Genomic DNA, 15,238 nt, shown 5'->3' with positions numbered 1-15,238 from the left:
TACACACCACCATATATAAAATAGATAAACAGCAAGGACCTACTGTATAGCACAAGGAACTATATTTAATATCTTGTAATAACCTATAATGGAAAAGAATCTGAAAATATATATATATATGTGTGTGTGTGTGTGTGTGTGTATATATATATATATATAAATATATAACTGAATCACTTTGCTGTAGAATCACCTGAAACCAACACGACATTGTAAATCAACTATACTTCAATTAAAAAATATATAACAGGGCTTCCCTGGTGGTGCAGTGCTTAAGAATCCACCCAGCAATTCAGGGGACACGGGTTCGAGCCCTGGTCCGGGAAGATCCCACATGATGCGAAGCAACCAAGTCCATGCACCACAACTACTGAGCCTGCGCTCTACAGCCTGTGAGCCACAACCACTGAGCCCACATGCCACAACTACTGAAGCCTGCGTGCCTAGAGCCTGTGCTCCGCAACAAGAGAAGCCACCACAATGAGAAGCCTGCGCGCTGAAACGAAGAGTAGCCCCTGCTCACCACAAATAGGGAAAGCCCGTGTGCAGCAATGAAGACCCAATGCAGCCAAAAATCAATGAGTAAAATAATAAATAAATTAAAAAATATATATATATAACAACAACAACAAAAAGGAAATATACAATATCCACACCATGGAATACTACTCAGCAATGAAAAGGAACTCTGGGACATGCCACAGCTTGGATGAACCTCCAGGGAATTATGCTGCGTGAGAAAAGGTTGCACACTGTCTGGTTCCATTTACATCCCCTTCTTGAAATGACAACCTTTTGAAAATGGAGAACAAATTATTGGTTGCCAGGAGTCAGGGGCGGGGGTTGGGGGAGGGAGGGCAGGTATCAAAGGGTGACTTGAGGCATCCTTTGCAGATGGAACTGTTCTGTCTCATGACTGAGGTGGTAGATACACGAACCTATACATGTGATAAAACTGCAGAACTAAACACACACACAAATACTTGTGAAAACGGTGAAATAGGAGAAATTGGAAAGACTGATGGATGGCATCTGTCAACATGTGGGTTGTGATATTGCACTATAGTTGTGCCAGATGTTACCTTTGGGGGAAAATGGGACCTCTCTGCAGTATTCCTTACAACTTCATGTGAATCTACAATTATCTCAATAAAAACAATTATTTATTTTTTAAAAAAGAATAAATTTTATAAAAGGGGAGCTCTGGTTTCCTCACACTTGCTAAGGGGCAAGACAGGAGCCTGGGAGAGATGAGGCTCCTCTTCTACATGTCTGTCCATCCTCCTTTGCAGGGGGACCTCTTCCAGAGGAGGATTCTGGGAGAATCCGGCCTCCGTTCTGGTCCACATAACCCACCCCACCTTGAGTCTCTGGCCCCTCTTTCTTAGGACATAGACTGTTAGTAGCTCAGAAAGTTCTGTGTCCAGGGCTCCAGCTAGGCACCAAAAATAAATCCTGATAAAGGAGCGGGACAGGCTGGGGAGCAGAAGTTGGTGAAACTTACGCCACTGGCTTTACATGTGACAGACTTCCTAGAGGAGGTTCAGCTCACAGCCCTCCCTCCACACACACACTTATTTCTGGCGTTCCCGTTGTACCGCAGTGTCGGGAGCGGTACCAGCTGCTACAGGGTCAAACGATGGAATTGGGAATTCTATGATTATTTAAGTACCAGTGGCCTAACGCATCATGATCAAAAGCTTGTACCAAGTGCCCCTAATCCATGGAGAACTGGGGAAGTCTGGTAGAGTGGAAAAAGCTTTGGAGTCAGAGAGAACAGAGTTGAAATCCCAGCTTGGCCCCTGACCTCTGGGAATTTCAGCCTCTGTAAGATTTATCTTATAGGGTACTGTGCTGTGAGGGGATGTGACACTGCTTCTCTTCTTTCGTGATTCCCGGAGGCGGCAGACTGGAGGGAATCCAGGAAGAGGGAAACATAATCTGCCCTGACACCTGCCAAGGCTACAGGTTTCAAAAATGGCAGTGTGCACTGGGAAACTGGATGCTTCACAGGGCCGAGGGAATCTCAGGAGATGTCAGGGGCCTGGATGCGAATAAGCAAAGGCCCGGATGGGAAAACTGCACCATCTCAGCAGATGCCTGGAGCCGCCCCTCCTCACTGCTGCTGCAGTGCCCTTTACACCTGGCCCTCAGACACAAACATGGGGAACCAAGAGGGGGACGAGTGTTCAATCTAAATTGAATCTGAAATGCCCGAGTTCCCCTGTAAGTGACTAGATTAAGAGTGGAGGGTTGAGACAGAAATTGCTTTTAGTTGTGGGAAAATACTTAGTTGCATTTTTGCACCCCTGAGTCTGTGGTCTATAAAAAAATTGGACCCATTACACAAGACACGCTTTCGTATATGTACTTCTGCACTGATACACACAGACCACCGACATTCTCACACATGACAAACATCTATCCAGTGTGTGCTTGTAAATGTTTAACAGCCAGCTTTCTGGGAAGCAAAAATAACAACGATGTGATTGGTACCAGTTGCTGATTTCTGTGGTATAAATACTCACACCGTGGTAATTTAGAGCTACCAATACCATACCACTGAACAGAAGTTAGAAAGATGTGCACAATTAGCTCTCTGTGAGCTAGTGCAGGCCAGCTCCAGCACAACCTGCAAAGTTACGCTTGTACATCTGTGCATCTGCTCAAAGGTGCCTAGATATGCAGGTTGCTTAGGTTCCTTTAAGAATTGAAATGCTGGTACTTCCCTGGTGGCTCAGTGGTTGGGAATCCGCCTCCCAATGCAGGGGACACGGGTTTGAGCCCCGGTCCGGGAGGATCCCACCTGCCACAGAGCAACTAAGCCCGTGCACCACAACTACTGAAGCCAGTGCGCCTAGAGCCTGTGCTTTGCTACGAGAGAAACCACAGCAGTGAGAAGTCGGAGCACCACAACGAAGAGTAGTCAAGTGGCCCCCGCTCACCGCGACTAGAGAGAACCCGCGAACAGCAACGAAGACCCAATGCAGCCAAAAATAAATACATAAATTTATAAAAAAAAGAATTGAAATGCTAATTCTAATTCTGTACATATACTAGTACAAAAGTGCATAAAGATATTATCTCAGGGTCCTCCCTGGCGATCCAGTTGTTAAGACTCCACGCTTCCACTGCAGGGGCACAGGTTCCATCCCTGGTTGGGGAACTAAGATCACACATGCCTCTAGGGGTGGCCAAAAAAAAAAAAAAGATATTATCTCAAATCATGCACTTGTAGACACATTTAGTCACTTAGAAACGTACACAAAGACAAGTTCAAATATATAAATAAATGTATACACATCTACATATAGATGACACAAGCCAAAACATGCATATAAACACATACATAAACACCCACATGCCCAGTAAGAGTGAGAAAACCAACATGATTTTCTGGGGTAGCTGCCTTGGCCCAAAGCCCCCCTTTCAGAACCACTTCAGATCAAGGCAGAGGAGACTTGAAGGGCAGACTGTGTATAGCCAGTCATCCACACCTGCTTCTGTGTACACCCTGCCCCTTCTGGATTGTTCCTGGGCGACCTGCAGGTCTGGAAGAGCTCTTGCCTTACATCAACCAGCCTCAGAGTCCCACCTCCACCCTTAGCAAGGCAACCCCTCACCCCTCTCTCTTTCACTGTAAGAAAGCCAACTCCAGCCTCTGTCCCTGCCCTCATCCTAGATCAACAGAGGACGAGGTCCGTATGATCCGCACCCCAACTTCAATCCCTTCCCATGACCTCTGCCCTGTCCCTTATCACTTCCTTGTTCATCTCTTGCCTGGGCCATTGCCCCGGCCTTCTAAATGTCTCCCTGCTCCAGGCTCTTCCCTCCCATTTGTCCTGCTACAAGGATCCTGCCAGATTAATTATCCTAAAGTACAGTGCTGAGGTCACACATGTACTGGCAATCTCCCAATGCAGGACAGATGAGGGCTAGATCCCTTTGAGGCCCCCTGACCACTTGTCCAGCTCCCACTTCCCCAATTCACAGTTTCATTTCTATTTTCTCCAAACGTCTTTCTCTTCCCCAGTCTGTTCTGCAAATTGTCTCTGCCGTAGAATCTGCTTGCTTCCTTCTTTAGTTCACAGTAGCATTTACTAGCTCTCATGTTTGTGGTACAGTGCTTTATAGTTTATAAGTACTCTCAAAACCATTCACGGACCTCCTATCTTGTGCCCGATAGTGAGGTTAGCCCTGGAAATACAGTGCTGAGTAAAAACAGATGTGGTTGTGCTTTCATGAACCAAGTCAACACAACCTGTTGAGGATCTTGGGTCACCAAATCCTCTGTCCCAAAATCGTTAAGTGGATTTAGGAGGGGAGATATTTTTCCCTCCTGTCCCTCTTACCTGACCCCTCCACCCCCCAGGAAATAGGGCCTCTCTGGAGTCATGGGGACAAACTAGAGAAGACAGAAAATGAAACTGTGGCTTGCAGATACTTAGAGGACTTTACCAACCTCGTGAGCTTCAGAGGAGCAGCCGTCAGGATGCTGCAAGTCCAGTACAAAGGGGCATTAAACTTTTACAAGCTATACAGTGGTTAACACTTGTCTGCCTTGCAACATCTTTATTTCCTTCCCATTACGGGAACTACCCACACCCATTTTAAGCAACGTCTCTTATTTGTGTGAACCTAGGCTAATAACATTGATTTCAGAGTTTCCTCACTTGTAATATGTGGTTAGAAATCTGATATTTTCATGGGGTTGTTAGAATGATCAAATGAGATAAATGTTCCTAAAAGAGCTTTATATAGAACTTTAATGTACAACACAAATGTACAGTCATTTATTCAATGCAGTTTTCTTCTTTAAATCAATCATAGTTCATAAACAGGCACTTAATGACTGAAATATTCTGGCCCAGATGTCTAGGAGACAGGATATAAAATAGCACTGTGCAATAGAAATGTGTGAGCCACATGTATAATTTTAAAATTTCTAGTAACTATATTAAAAAAGATAAAACAGACTGGCAAAGTTGATCTTAATAATACATAATTTTAACCCACTATCTCCAAAATAATATCATTTCAACATGTAACTTGTATAAAAGTTATTGGAGATATTTTACATTCTGTCTTGGTACAAAATCTTTGCCATCCTGTATTTTACACTCAGTGCATCTCATTTTGGACCAACCACATTTCAAGTGCTTGATAGTCACATGTGGCTACTGTGTTGGACAGCAGACACTGATTAGTAATGCCAATAAAAATTAGTTAAGATCTATGTAGTACTTTACGGTTTTCAAAACTCTTGATAGTTAAATCCTGCGTTAGCCTGAGTAGGTGGCTGCTTATCTTCTCCATTTTGTAGAGGAGAAGCAGCAATTATGTGTAATTCACCCAAGGTCATCCACTAGTAAATGGTGAAAATTCTTATCTTCACACCTTTCTCTTTTGCTTCCTTTTCTAACAAGAGATACAAAGGGAAACTTTAATATTATCATACACATAGATCCCAAGACTCATTGCACTAGTGCATGGAAAGGTACAGTCTTTTCAAAATCCACCTACGTCTCCTTTCCTTCAAAAATCCTGCCAGTTTTGGGACTTCCCTGGTGGCGCAGTGGATGGGACTCTGCGCTCCCAGTGCAGGGGCCCCAGGTTCGATCCCTGGTCAGGGAACTAGATCCCACATGCTGCAGCGGCTGAGAGTTCACATGCCACAACTAAGGAGCCTGCGAGCCGCAGCTAGGGAGCCCACGTGCCTCAACTAACAAGCCGGTGAGCTGCAACTAAGGAGCCCACCTGCCGCAACTAAGACCCGGTGCAACCAAATAAATAAAAATAAATAAATAAATAAATAAATATTTTTTAAAAAATCCTGCCAGTTTAATTTCACCAGAATCTATTACTTCCATTATTCTAAAAATATGTGTTTGTTGGATTAAGCACCTTCCAGGTCTGATGTGCTATGGATGTAAATGATATACATGGGCATTAAAAAAAAAAAAATCCTACTCCTCTCTCCAATATTCCCTATGATGCAGTGCTTTACTTTTTAATTATTCTTGGGGGTTAAACTGAAGTGTTTCAGTGTCCCAAATATGTAAGAAATGAAAAGACTCCTCTCTTCTAGTTTAAAAAGTACATATACACCAAATGTTCACACCAAAGCATAACCAGGCCCAGCTGGCTATCAGGGAAAGAGGCTCCTAGTGCAGGGTTTCTCTTTAAGGAGATGGGGGTGGGGAGTGGGGACAAGCCAGCTTGAGAATGGCCCTTCGAAGGACCCCTCCCTAGATTGATGTTCCCAAAGAGACACCAAGGGCAGCTGACTGTCCTTCTAGCACGAGTTGCTGCCCTTTATGGGCCCAGAATCGCCTAGAGGAGCCCACAGAGGCACGCAGGAGCCCCAGCTTGACTCCCAGACCTGGCATCTTCCCCCTTCGTCCTCCCTTTCCCTGTCACGACCCCGTGTAAGGAAGGAGAGTGCAGTGGTGGCTGGAGGGCAACAAAAGGCTTGTAAAACCTGTCAACAAAAAAGTAAAAGTTGATCTAAGAAAGAAATGGAAAGTTTTATTCCAGCCAAATTTGAGGACTATAACCCAAGAAGAGCATCTCAGAAAGCTCTCAGCACTGTTCCACCTGTTAGAAGTCAAAGCACAGTAATACAAGTTTTTTGAGAAAGATGGCTGTACATTAAATGATGTATTATTGACAGTTTACATAATCCAGATCTAAGTGCCATGTGACCCCTTATCAAGAAGGAATGTTATCTTTAAGGAGTTGTCTTACCGATGTTAGGAGAACGTTGCTCTTTATGATTAAGCAGGTAATTCTGCCGATGGAGGTTTTGTTAGGGGAACCACTGACCGAAACCACCCACCCTGGCCAGGCTCCACAGTAACCATTTGCACAAGTAGTTTTATGGCAGGAGGTCCTGGTAAGGAACATGGAACTAACAAGCCACCACCAAACCAAAGAATTTGGTAAAGGTCAAAAAGAGACTCCAGTCCATATGTCCTACCAACCTCCCAGAATCCTCCTCACTGGAATCCATCTTGGAGGAGCGACGCGTCCACCACCACGAAGGACCCTGAGTCAGAATGATGGGCCAGAGAAAACCTGGAAGCCAATCCCATCACCATAAAACCTGAGACCACAAGCCACGTGGCAGAGCAGCCCTCCTGGGTTCCCTTACCCTCCTGCTCTCCACCTGGGTGCCCCTTCCCAATAAAGTCTCTTGCTTTGTCAGCACGTGTGTCTCCTTGAACAATTCATTTCTGAGCGTTAGACAAGAGCCCACTCTCGGGCCCCGGAAGGGGTCCCCCTTCCTGCAATAGTTTGGGGAGGCTTGGTCGATCCATAATGCAGATACACAATGCACACTAGGGGGGAGAGAGGAGGCCAAAGGGCAGATAAAACTTTTTATGTTTAAATTTTTGTCTTGCCATAAAATATGAATTTTATTTCACAAACTGTATCTGCTAGTTTGCCTGGCAGTCTACAGCCCCCAAATACCCTCCGCAAAGAACCCACCTTTCTTTGGAAAGTAGTGAAATCTGAACTCTTTCATCTCTAGGCTTACAAGGACAGCCTGGGGAGCTTTCTCCTTTCCCAGCCTGCTTCTGGTTACTCCTGCTTACACATATTCACACAAGTCCAGTGTAAAGTCTGCGTGGGTAATCGTGTGCCCACGGTGTGACTCTGCCATTGCCAGGCAGGTGTTGGGTTGAACAATGCAATTTTTTAAGACTCCCAGTGGTCCCCTGGCTTCGTGCAGCTCCCTGATCCCACACCCCAGTGGGGGTCTGGCCAGGTGTACCTCACTGTCCTATTTCACCCCCAGTCTACGTGGCTCACACGCACTGCGCACGCGCGAGGCGTAGCTGCCAGCAACTTCCGGGCACTGAGGGGAGAGCAGGGCAACGGGTCTAGGGGGTCCGGCCCAAACACCCCTTCCTGGCTCCTCCGCTTGGGATCCCGTATCCATCTCCAGAAGCAGGGCTCAGGAGGCGGGGAGGCGATCTGGAGGAGCCGCTGAGGACCGCACTCACCCAGCCCGGTGCCATAGCCAGACCAGCAGCCCTGAGGCTGGGGGCGGGCCACGGTGCCACGCCCCGCGCACGCGCACTGGGAGTCGGCTGGCCCGCACGGACGTTCACGTGACGCGGGGCGGTGCCCAGCGGGCTGGAGGGCAGGGATCGCCGACAGGAGGGAAGCAAACGGCGGGATCCGCGGTGGCGGTAGCAGCAGCATGGCCGCGCTCTATGGGGGTGTAGAGGGGTGAGTGCGGTCCGGAGGAGGGAGTCCGGAAGGGGCGGCCTGGGCCACTCTCTGGCCCGAGGGCGGGGCGGAAGGAAGGCCGTGGCCAGGTCGGCAGGCTGGTGACCTCCCACCTCAGTCAGGGTCCGGCCACTTTTTTGGCCTGTGGGGTCTTGTGGAGGAGTGTGTGCCCGCGCGACGGTGCCCTTGCGCGCGCGGTCGTGTGCTTTGTAGGCACTGTGTGCCACGGCCACACCCCAGGGGGGGGTTCCTTTGTGTTTAGCGGCGGAACCACAGCCCTTTCTCCCACGAAAGACCCACTCCGCAGTGCTCCGCTGGAGAAGCTTCTTTTTTCCATTCCCACTCCGGAGAGAGTTTTGCAGAACAGGTGTCAGGTGTGAAGTTGCTGGACTGCGGGTGGGGAGCGGGAGTGTGGTGGAATCCGGGACAGTGATCTTTGCCGGAAGGTATCTGGGACCTAAAGCTGGGGGAGGTTGAAACCCCTCCATTCTTGTCGGCACTCCAGGCTACTCACTCTAGAGCCAACCCTCTGTTATTCTTGCTTATTTCCTGTTCGGAAGCTTGTCTGCAGGTCTTTTTGTAATAGCTCTTCCCCTCGGTGTGACTATGGGCAAGAGTTTTGCCCTGTCTGGGCTTCAGTTACAACGTGTGTGAAGTGATAAGAGGGATGAACTGAATGATCGCCAAGTCCCCTGCCAGTCAACATTCTGTGAATCTGGATGTGTCAAATCAGGGCACAATGGAGGGTGTGGGCTAGGGCACTTACTTTTGAATCTGAGATTGCATTACTTCAATGGCAGTCACATTTCACTGCTGACTAATGGACCCCAAAGTCTTTTTTTTCACATGCATTGTTATGATTGGTCTCCCCTGCCCTGTACTTATTGCACTGTTTTTTAAAAAAAAACTACAGAAATTTGCGTTCATCCCTGTTATATTCACGTGTAACATATGACCCATTTTTCCGGTTTGTCAAGAGGTTCTTTGGGACGATAATCTGCCACCTCATGCATTAACTACCCCTTGAAACTTTTTGTCATCTTTGAGTTTGATCAGCAGGTCTTCAGTGTCCTTTTCTGATATTCCTAAAAGTACTGATCAATAAAGAAACATACATCGCACCACCACAGACCTCCCTCCAAACTACCATTTCTCCCAGTAATAAGCATTTGACCATTTAGTTGCTTAAGCAGGTATTAACTCTTACTGTCATCTGGCCAGCATTTCTCACAAGGGTGTCTTGAAAATCTTGGCAGCTGGAGCTGCTAAAGGCAGCCTTTAGCTATTGTGAGAGAAGCAGAGAGACGTGCCATTCTTTTTAGTCACGTTTACTGAGTGTTACCTGTGCCAGGCATGAGAGTAAATAAATGATCCAGAGCTTGACCCAGTGGAACTTGTAGTCTAGTGAGAGGCAGACAGGAAAACAGCTTAACGCACGTCTAATACAGAGGAGTCCATGGGGGCACTGACATGGCTGAACTAATGGAGCTATAGTGGTGGGCCACACATCGGAGGTTTCAAGGACGAGGTGAAATATGAGTAGGGTCTTGCAGGATCAGTAGGATACCCCCAAGGGAAGCTGAGCAGGAACTATGTTTTGGAAGTCCAAGAGCCCAGCAAACACCCAGCCACAGAGGAGGGTTTGGGAATGGTGACTGGGCTTGCTGAAGCTGTCCCCCTCACTCTGGGCTCTGCCTATGACAAGGACTGCACAAGTTTAGCTGTATCTGCAGGTTTTTCTGAGCAAGACTGAGTGCCCCCTTGTGTTCTGTAGGGGAGGCACACGATCCAAGGTCCTTTTACTCTCAGAGGATGGGCAGATCCTGGCAGAAGCGGATGGACTCAGCACAAACCACTGGGTAAAGGCCACACTGAGGGGACCAGTGGGCTTGACTGTGGTTTTATTCTGTGTAACTCCTGTTAAGGTGGGGGCTGGGGGCTCACTTGGCAGCCTGTAGGGGCGACAGAGGTCAGGCAGGCCTTTGTAACTCCTCCTTCCCTTGACTGGGGCCAGCTGATCGGGACAGACAAGTGTGTGGAGAGGATCAACGAGATGGTGAACAGGGCCAAACGGAAAGCAGGGGTGGATCCTCTTGTTCCTCTACGAAGCCTGGTGAGTCTGGGTAGAGTTTGGGAATTAGGTCACAGCAACACTGAGACAGCGAGTTTGAACTAGATGAGTCCGATGACTGCAAAGGGAAAGGCCTTGAGGGCTTAGTATCTGGTCTAGAAACTCACCTGATCACATCCACTCTTGTGGCTGCACTGTCACCTACAAGCCACAAGGATTGGAAGAGCACAGGGCTTTGGAGAGCCATGGGACCTCGGTTTGAATCCCAGCTTTGTCACTCAGCATCTGTGCTGTGTGACCCTAAGCAGGTTACTTATCTGCTCAAAGCCTCAGTTTCCTCGTTTGGAAAATGCGGATAACAGTAGCTACCTCAGAGTTGCTGGGATGGTAAAATGGCATGACACATCCCAAAGTGGTTTGCACAGAGCCTGACGCATAAGGGCTGATTAAATGTTACCTGTTATTCCTGGCTCAGAGCTTTCTCCCAAGTTGCCGTAGCTCCGGCTACTTCCCGGACGTATCCTCAGTGAGACGTCCTGCAGACACAGCCAAACCCCATGCATTCCGAGCCAAGCTTATCTCTCCTCGACTTGCTCCTCTGCCTGATTTTTCTGTTAAGGGCACTGTTGTCCTCCCCAGCTCCTGACCTGGCATTGTTGAATCCCTCGTCTTGTCAGGGCTCAGTCCAGGTTCTTCTTGCAGCCGCAGCCTTCGATGAGGCAGTGTGTGTGGCGGAAGGCGGACTGGGGCTGCATGAGCAGGGTATGCCCAGCGGTAGAAAGCAGGGAGCAGCTGTTAGGAGGGGAGGGGGTTGAGAAAGGAGCTGGGTCTGGGGCCCTGCTTGCTCGTTCACCTCCCGCGTGGCCTAGGGCCTATCCCTGAGCGGTGGGGATCAGGAGGACGCGGTGAGGATCCTGATGGAGGAGCTGAGGGACCGATTTCCCCACCTGAGTGAAAGCTACTTCATCACCACTGACGCCGCCGGCTCCATCGCCACAGCTACGCCGGATGGTGAGGAGGTGGAGGGAGGGGTGAGGTTGAGAACCGGTTTTCTTGGGGAAGCCCCTTAGATTTAGCTGGCAGAACTTGACTAGTAAATACCTGGGAGGCAGCCTTCATCACGGCCCCTACTCCCTTCATTAGCTGAAGTTTGCCAGAGCAGGGACTGGACAGAAGGAGGGAGGGCAGGAAGGGTGTCTTGATGGGAAGCAAGAAAGGAGTCAAACGTAAGACTCCGTTGCAGAGGAGGGAGCCCCTGGGCGGTGCAGTGATGAAGCTGGCTGGAGAAAGCAGCAAGTGCTGAAAAGACAATGGGAGGAACTCTGTGACGGGAGTACAAAAAGTGATGGTATCGTGAGATTGGCATTTGAATCTCAGCTCCTGTTTTGCCAGCTATACCATCTTGGAGAAGTTATGGAACGCTCTGAGTTTGAATTTCCTTATCTATACAATGGGGGTAATTGTATTCATAAGGTGGTTTAGGGTGCTGAATGAGGATCACTGTGTGAATAGGGTCTGACACAATCCCTGGCACATGGTAGGGACTCAGTAGAGCAGGTAGTCACTTGAAGGCTGGCTGGGCAAGGAGACACAGACTCGTGTGCCTCTCTGTTCCCTAGAGAAGGGCACTATGTGATTGGAGTTTCTCTGAGACCCAGGCCCTCCACCTTCAGGCAGGAAACTAGCTGGGCTCGGTTTTCTCTACAAAACGGGGTGGTGATCCCTTTGCTTGGGGCTGGTTTCTGTCCTTTCTTTCCTCAGTCAGAAGCTGTGTGCTCTGTGCAGGGCCTCGGCCGCACTGAGCCTCCTGTGCCCTTTCCCCAGGTGGGATCGTGCTCATCTCTGGGACAGGTTCCAACTGCAGGCTTATCAACCCCGATGGCTCTGAGAGTGGCTGCGGTGGCTGGGGACACATGATGGGAGACGAGGGCTCAGGTGAGCTCACGCCGACTGGGCCTGGCTCAGGGTCCTGGACCGTTCACTTCCTGCAGCTCCCCACCTTCCTCTCCCCTCCCCTCCGCCTGCTGACCCCCTGGGGCTCTCTGGGGAGAGCGCCTGAATCTGAGTCCAAGATAACGACTAAGAGATCTAGAGATGCAAATGCTGGACTAGTGGCTGGCTGTGCTCTTCAGCAGTGATTTGCACCCGGGACTCAGATTCATGCCTCAGCATAATAGCCGTTGCCTACCGGTGTTGACTTTCGGAGTCCTTAGGAGGGAATTGACACTGTGAAGGTTAAGGCCATAGATGTCGGGAAATGCCGTACCAGTCTACTAGTGGGAAGGGGGTATAGAAGCTCCTCCCGCCATCACCTCTTTATAGGTAGCAGGTGGACATTTTCATAAGGGCCCTTAGGGTCCAGCTCCTGGCAGTGACTCTGGTGGTTTGGGTGGCAGCTGACTGACCTGGTCTTTATGTGGGGATGGGAGCTGATGTGACACAGCTTCACCTGTTCAGTCTTACCCCTCCAGCTTGCCCTTACGTGGATCAGTCAGATATGGTTTAATTAGAGGACCCCAGGCTGGGAATTGGGGCACCTAATTCTCTGTAATACTCAACCCTGTCTAGGTCTGAGTTTCCTTCCCTGTGAACTCGGGGAGATTGCCCCATCTTCTTAGCCCTTTCTGCTCTCTGCAGCCTACTGGATTGCACACCAAGCAGTGAAAATAGTGTTTGACTCCATCGACAACCTAGAGGCGGCTCCTCATGACATTGGCTATGTCAAACAGGCCATGTTCAACTATTTCCAGGTACTTCCCCTGCCCCTGGTACACATGCACACCTGGGATAGGGCAGTGGGAGACCGAGCAGGAGTGAATTCAGGAGAGGGACTGGGTGGGCCCGGGGATGTCGGGGTGAATTGTTTGTCAGAGCTGGAGGATGGAGACGTCGTCTGTGAGGACCGGATTCAGAATGAGGTGGGCATGCATTCCCCGCGTGAGGAGAGGGTAGGTTGGGGACAGGCTAGACTTCATCCTTGGGCAGCTAGACTCTGCGGCGAGGTGAAGGCAGATGCCATTTAGGCTGAAGTGAGAGGTGCAGGGTGAGATCAGGAGACAGTGCACACGGACACAGGGACAGCAGGTGAAGTCTGAACAGGTATGTTGGACAGTGCGCTGCCTCTGGCGGTATGGGTCAGGGAGGAGAGCCTGTTAAAGAGGGGCAGGGAGAGTTCTCGGGAGGGTACAGCTTCCCACCCAGGGCATCAGGGATTGACTGCCCTCCTTGTCTGGGGCTGTGCTCATTTGAAGTGGGTTAGGAAACAGCTGCCTTTAGCTGCACCAGAGGTGGAGGCTGAGAGAGGAGAAGGCAAGTAAGTTTCTTTGAGAGACATCTCTCTGGCTGAGGGCCACTTGGGCGAGCTGACTCAGCAGATTGGTTCTGAACACCACTAATATGTCTACTGCTCCCTCTCATTGTTTAGTCATTATTATTAAGACATTAGCAAGATTAAATGACATGCTTTAAAGATTAAAAGTATGTATGACATGCTTAATACGTTGCCACAGATGCTCAGATTTTAGCCCCCCACCCCCTCTTCCATTTTAGTAACGTATTCCAGGGAATCTGGTTCCTCGGGACCTTCAAAGGCGTTACAGGTGTGTAAGGTAGTTGAGGTAGAAGATGCACTTTATGTGGTGAAATAAGTGTGGGAGAAACAAATCAATTTTGACTTCTCAGAGCCTGTGGTCTGCATTGTGACTCTTAGGGGAGAGGGGCAATGAGCAGTAGTGGTTAGATTCCTTCGACCAAAGAAATCTTTTCAAGAGCACCTCCAGGAACTGCAGAGGACTCTTTGGTGAGCGCAGGTCTGTGCTCTGTGCTGCGTCCAGGCTGACCTCTAAAGAGCAGCAGAGGCCACGCTGGCGAAAACAGATAACTTTTCTCAAATGAGAAGTCTCAAATCCTTGCAGTCTAGAGCTTAAACAAATATTATTCCAGCTTTTCAAACAGTAGAGACATCAGGAAGGCCGACTGGGTGGGCAGACTGGGAATTTTCCTTTGCTTCTGATGACTATCTTGTGCCCTTTCTCTGTCTCTCAGGTGCCAGATCGGCTAGGAATCCTCACCCACCTGTATAGGGACTTTGATAAATGCAGGTTTGCTGGGTTTTGCCGGAAAGTTGCAGAAGGTACTGGAGGTGGGGTAGGGTTTTATCTGACTTTGTTCTGCAAAGACCTCCCTAATTGGAGGGTGGAGTAGGGTTCAGATGAGGATTGGAAGCCAATTTCCCTTTGACCAAGTGCCGTCAGTTTTCTGCCACTGTGGGCCTTGGTCCTGGTGGGCCTTGAGGTGGAGACAGAAGGACACGCGGGTTGTACTGACAGTCGTTTTATATTACCTGTTTCTCCTCTTGACAGCTGTCACGGTTTGTGCAGGCTGTATGTCTGTTTCTGAGAAATTTATGAAGCAGTTATCCTTTGGGCAGATCTATAACTTTCTTTTTTAACGAGTGATACCCAGAGGACTAGGGAATCACGGAGAGGTTAGGCATATTTGGTTGGGTATCAGGAGAAGCTGGACCATAGGGCTTGTTTGTCTGCACGTTGCTCTTGCCCCAGTGTACGGTCCATGCTCCCTTAATTTGGATTCCTGAAGCCTCAGGGCATTGTAGGGCCCTCTTAGATCCTGCTGGTCTGAGGCCCTTTCAGAGCAGAGCTAGGAAGGGGCTGGGCTGACTAACAGCAGGGTGTTGGAGGGGGGTGGGCGGCCCCGAGAGGAGTACCAGCCAGCTGTTCAAGTAGGGTCCTGGGTCCCCGGAGCAGAGAGACCTTCGGGGACAGACTGAATAACTCAGTGTAAGTTGGAGTACAGACCAGGTGCCAGTGTTTTCCCCAGCAGGGCTGCCCTTCCTGAGTGCCTGGAGTGAGCCACCTCAGTCCAGGACACCCTTCCTAGGGTGGAAGTAGCTGGTGGGGGCCGGTGGGT

General features: G+C 49.3%; 1 protein-coding gene across 1 annotated transcript in view; it reads left to right on the top strand.

The window, feature by feature from the left end:
• Window positions 1-8,087: 8,087 nt before the first annotated feature.
• The window catches only part of NAGK (N-acetylglucosamine kinase), an 8,547-nt gene continuing 1,396 nt past the window's right edge, over window positions 8,088-15,238 (top strand). The window contains exons 1-7 of the mRNA XM_082426131.1: window positions 8,088-8,238; window positions 10,013-10,097; window positions 10,253-10,351; window positions 11,179-11,320; window positions 12,134-12,244; window positions 12,947-13,059; window positions 14,354-14,508. Of these exons, the coding sequence (XP_082282257.1) occupies window positions 8,210-8,238; window positions 10,013-10,097; window positions 10,253-10,351; window positions 11,179-11,320; window positions 12,134-12,244; window positions 12,947-13,059; window positions 14,354-14,508 (734 nt within the window). The 5' untranslated portion in view covers window positions 8,088-8,209. The remainder of the gene's footprint in view (window positions 8,239-10,012; window positions 10,098-10,252; window positions 10,352-11,178; window positions 11,321-12,133; window positions 12,245-12,946; window positions 13,060-14,353; window positions 14,509-15,238) is intronic.

The sequence above is a fragment of the Balaenoptera physalus genome, assembly GCF_965194825.1.
Source record: "Balaenoptera physalus genome assembly, chromosome: 15".
NCBI classification, from domain to species: Eukaryota; Metazoa; Chordata; class Mammalia; order Artiodactyla; family Balaenopteridae; genus Balaenoptera; species Balaenoptera physalus.
Note: the sequence above shows the minus strand (reverse complement) of the source record. Positions and strands in the feature narration are given on the sequence as shown.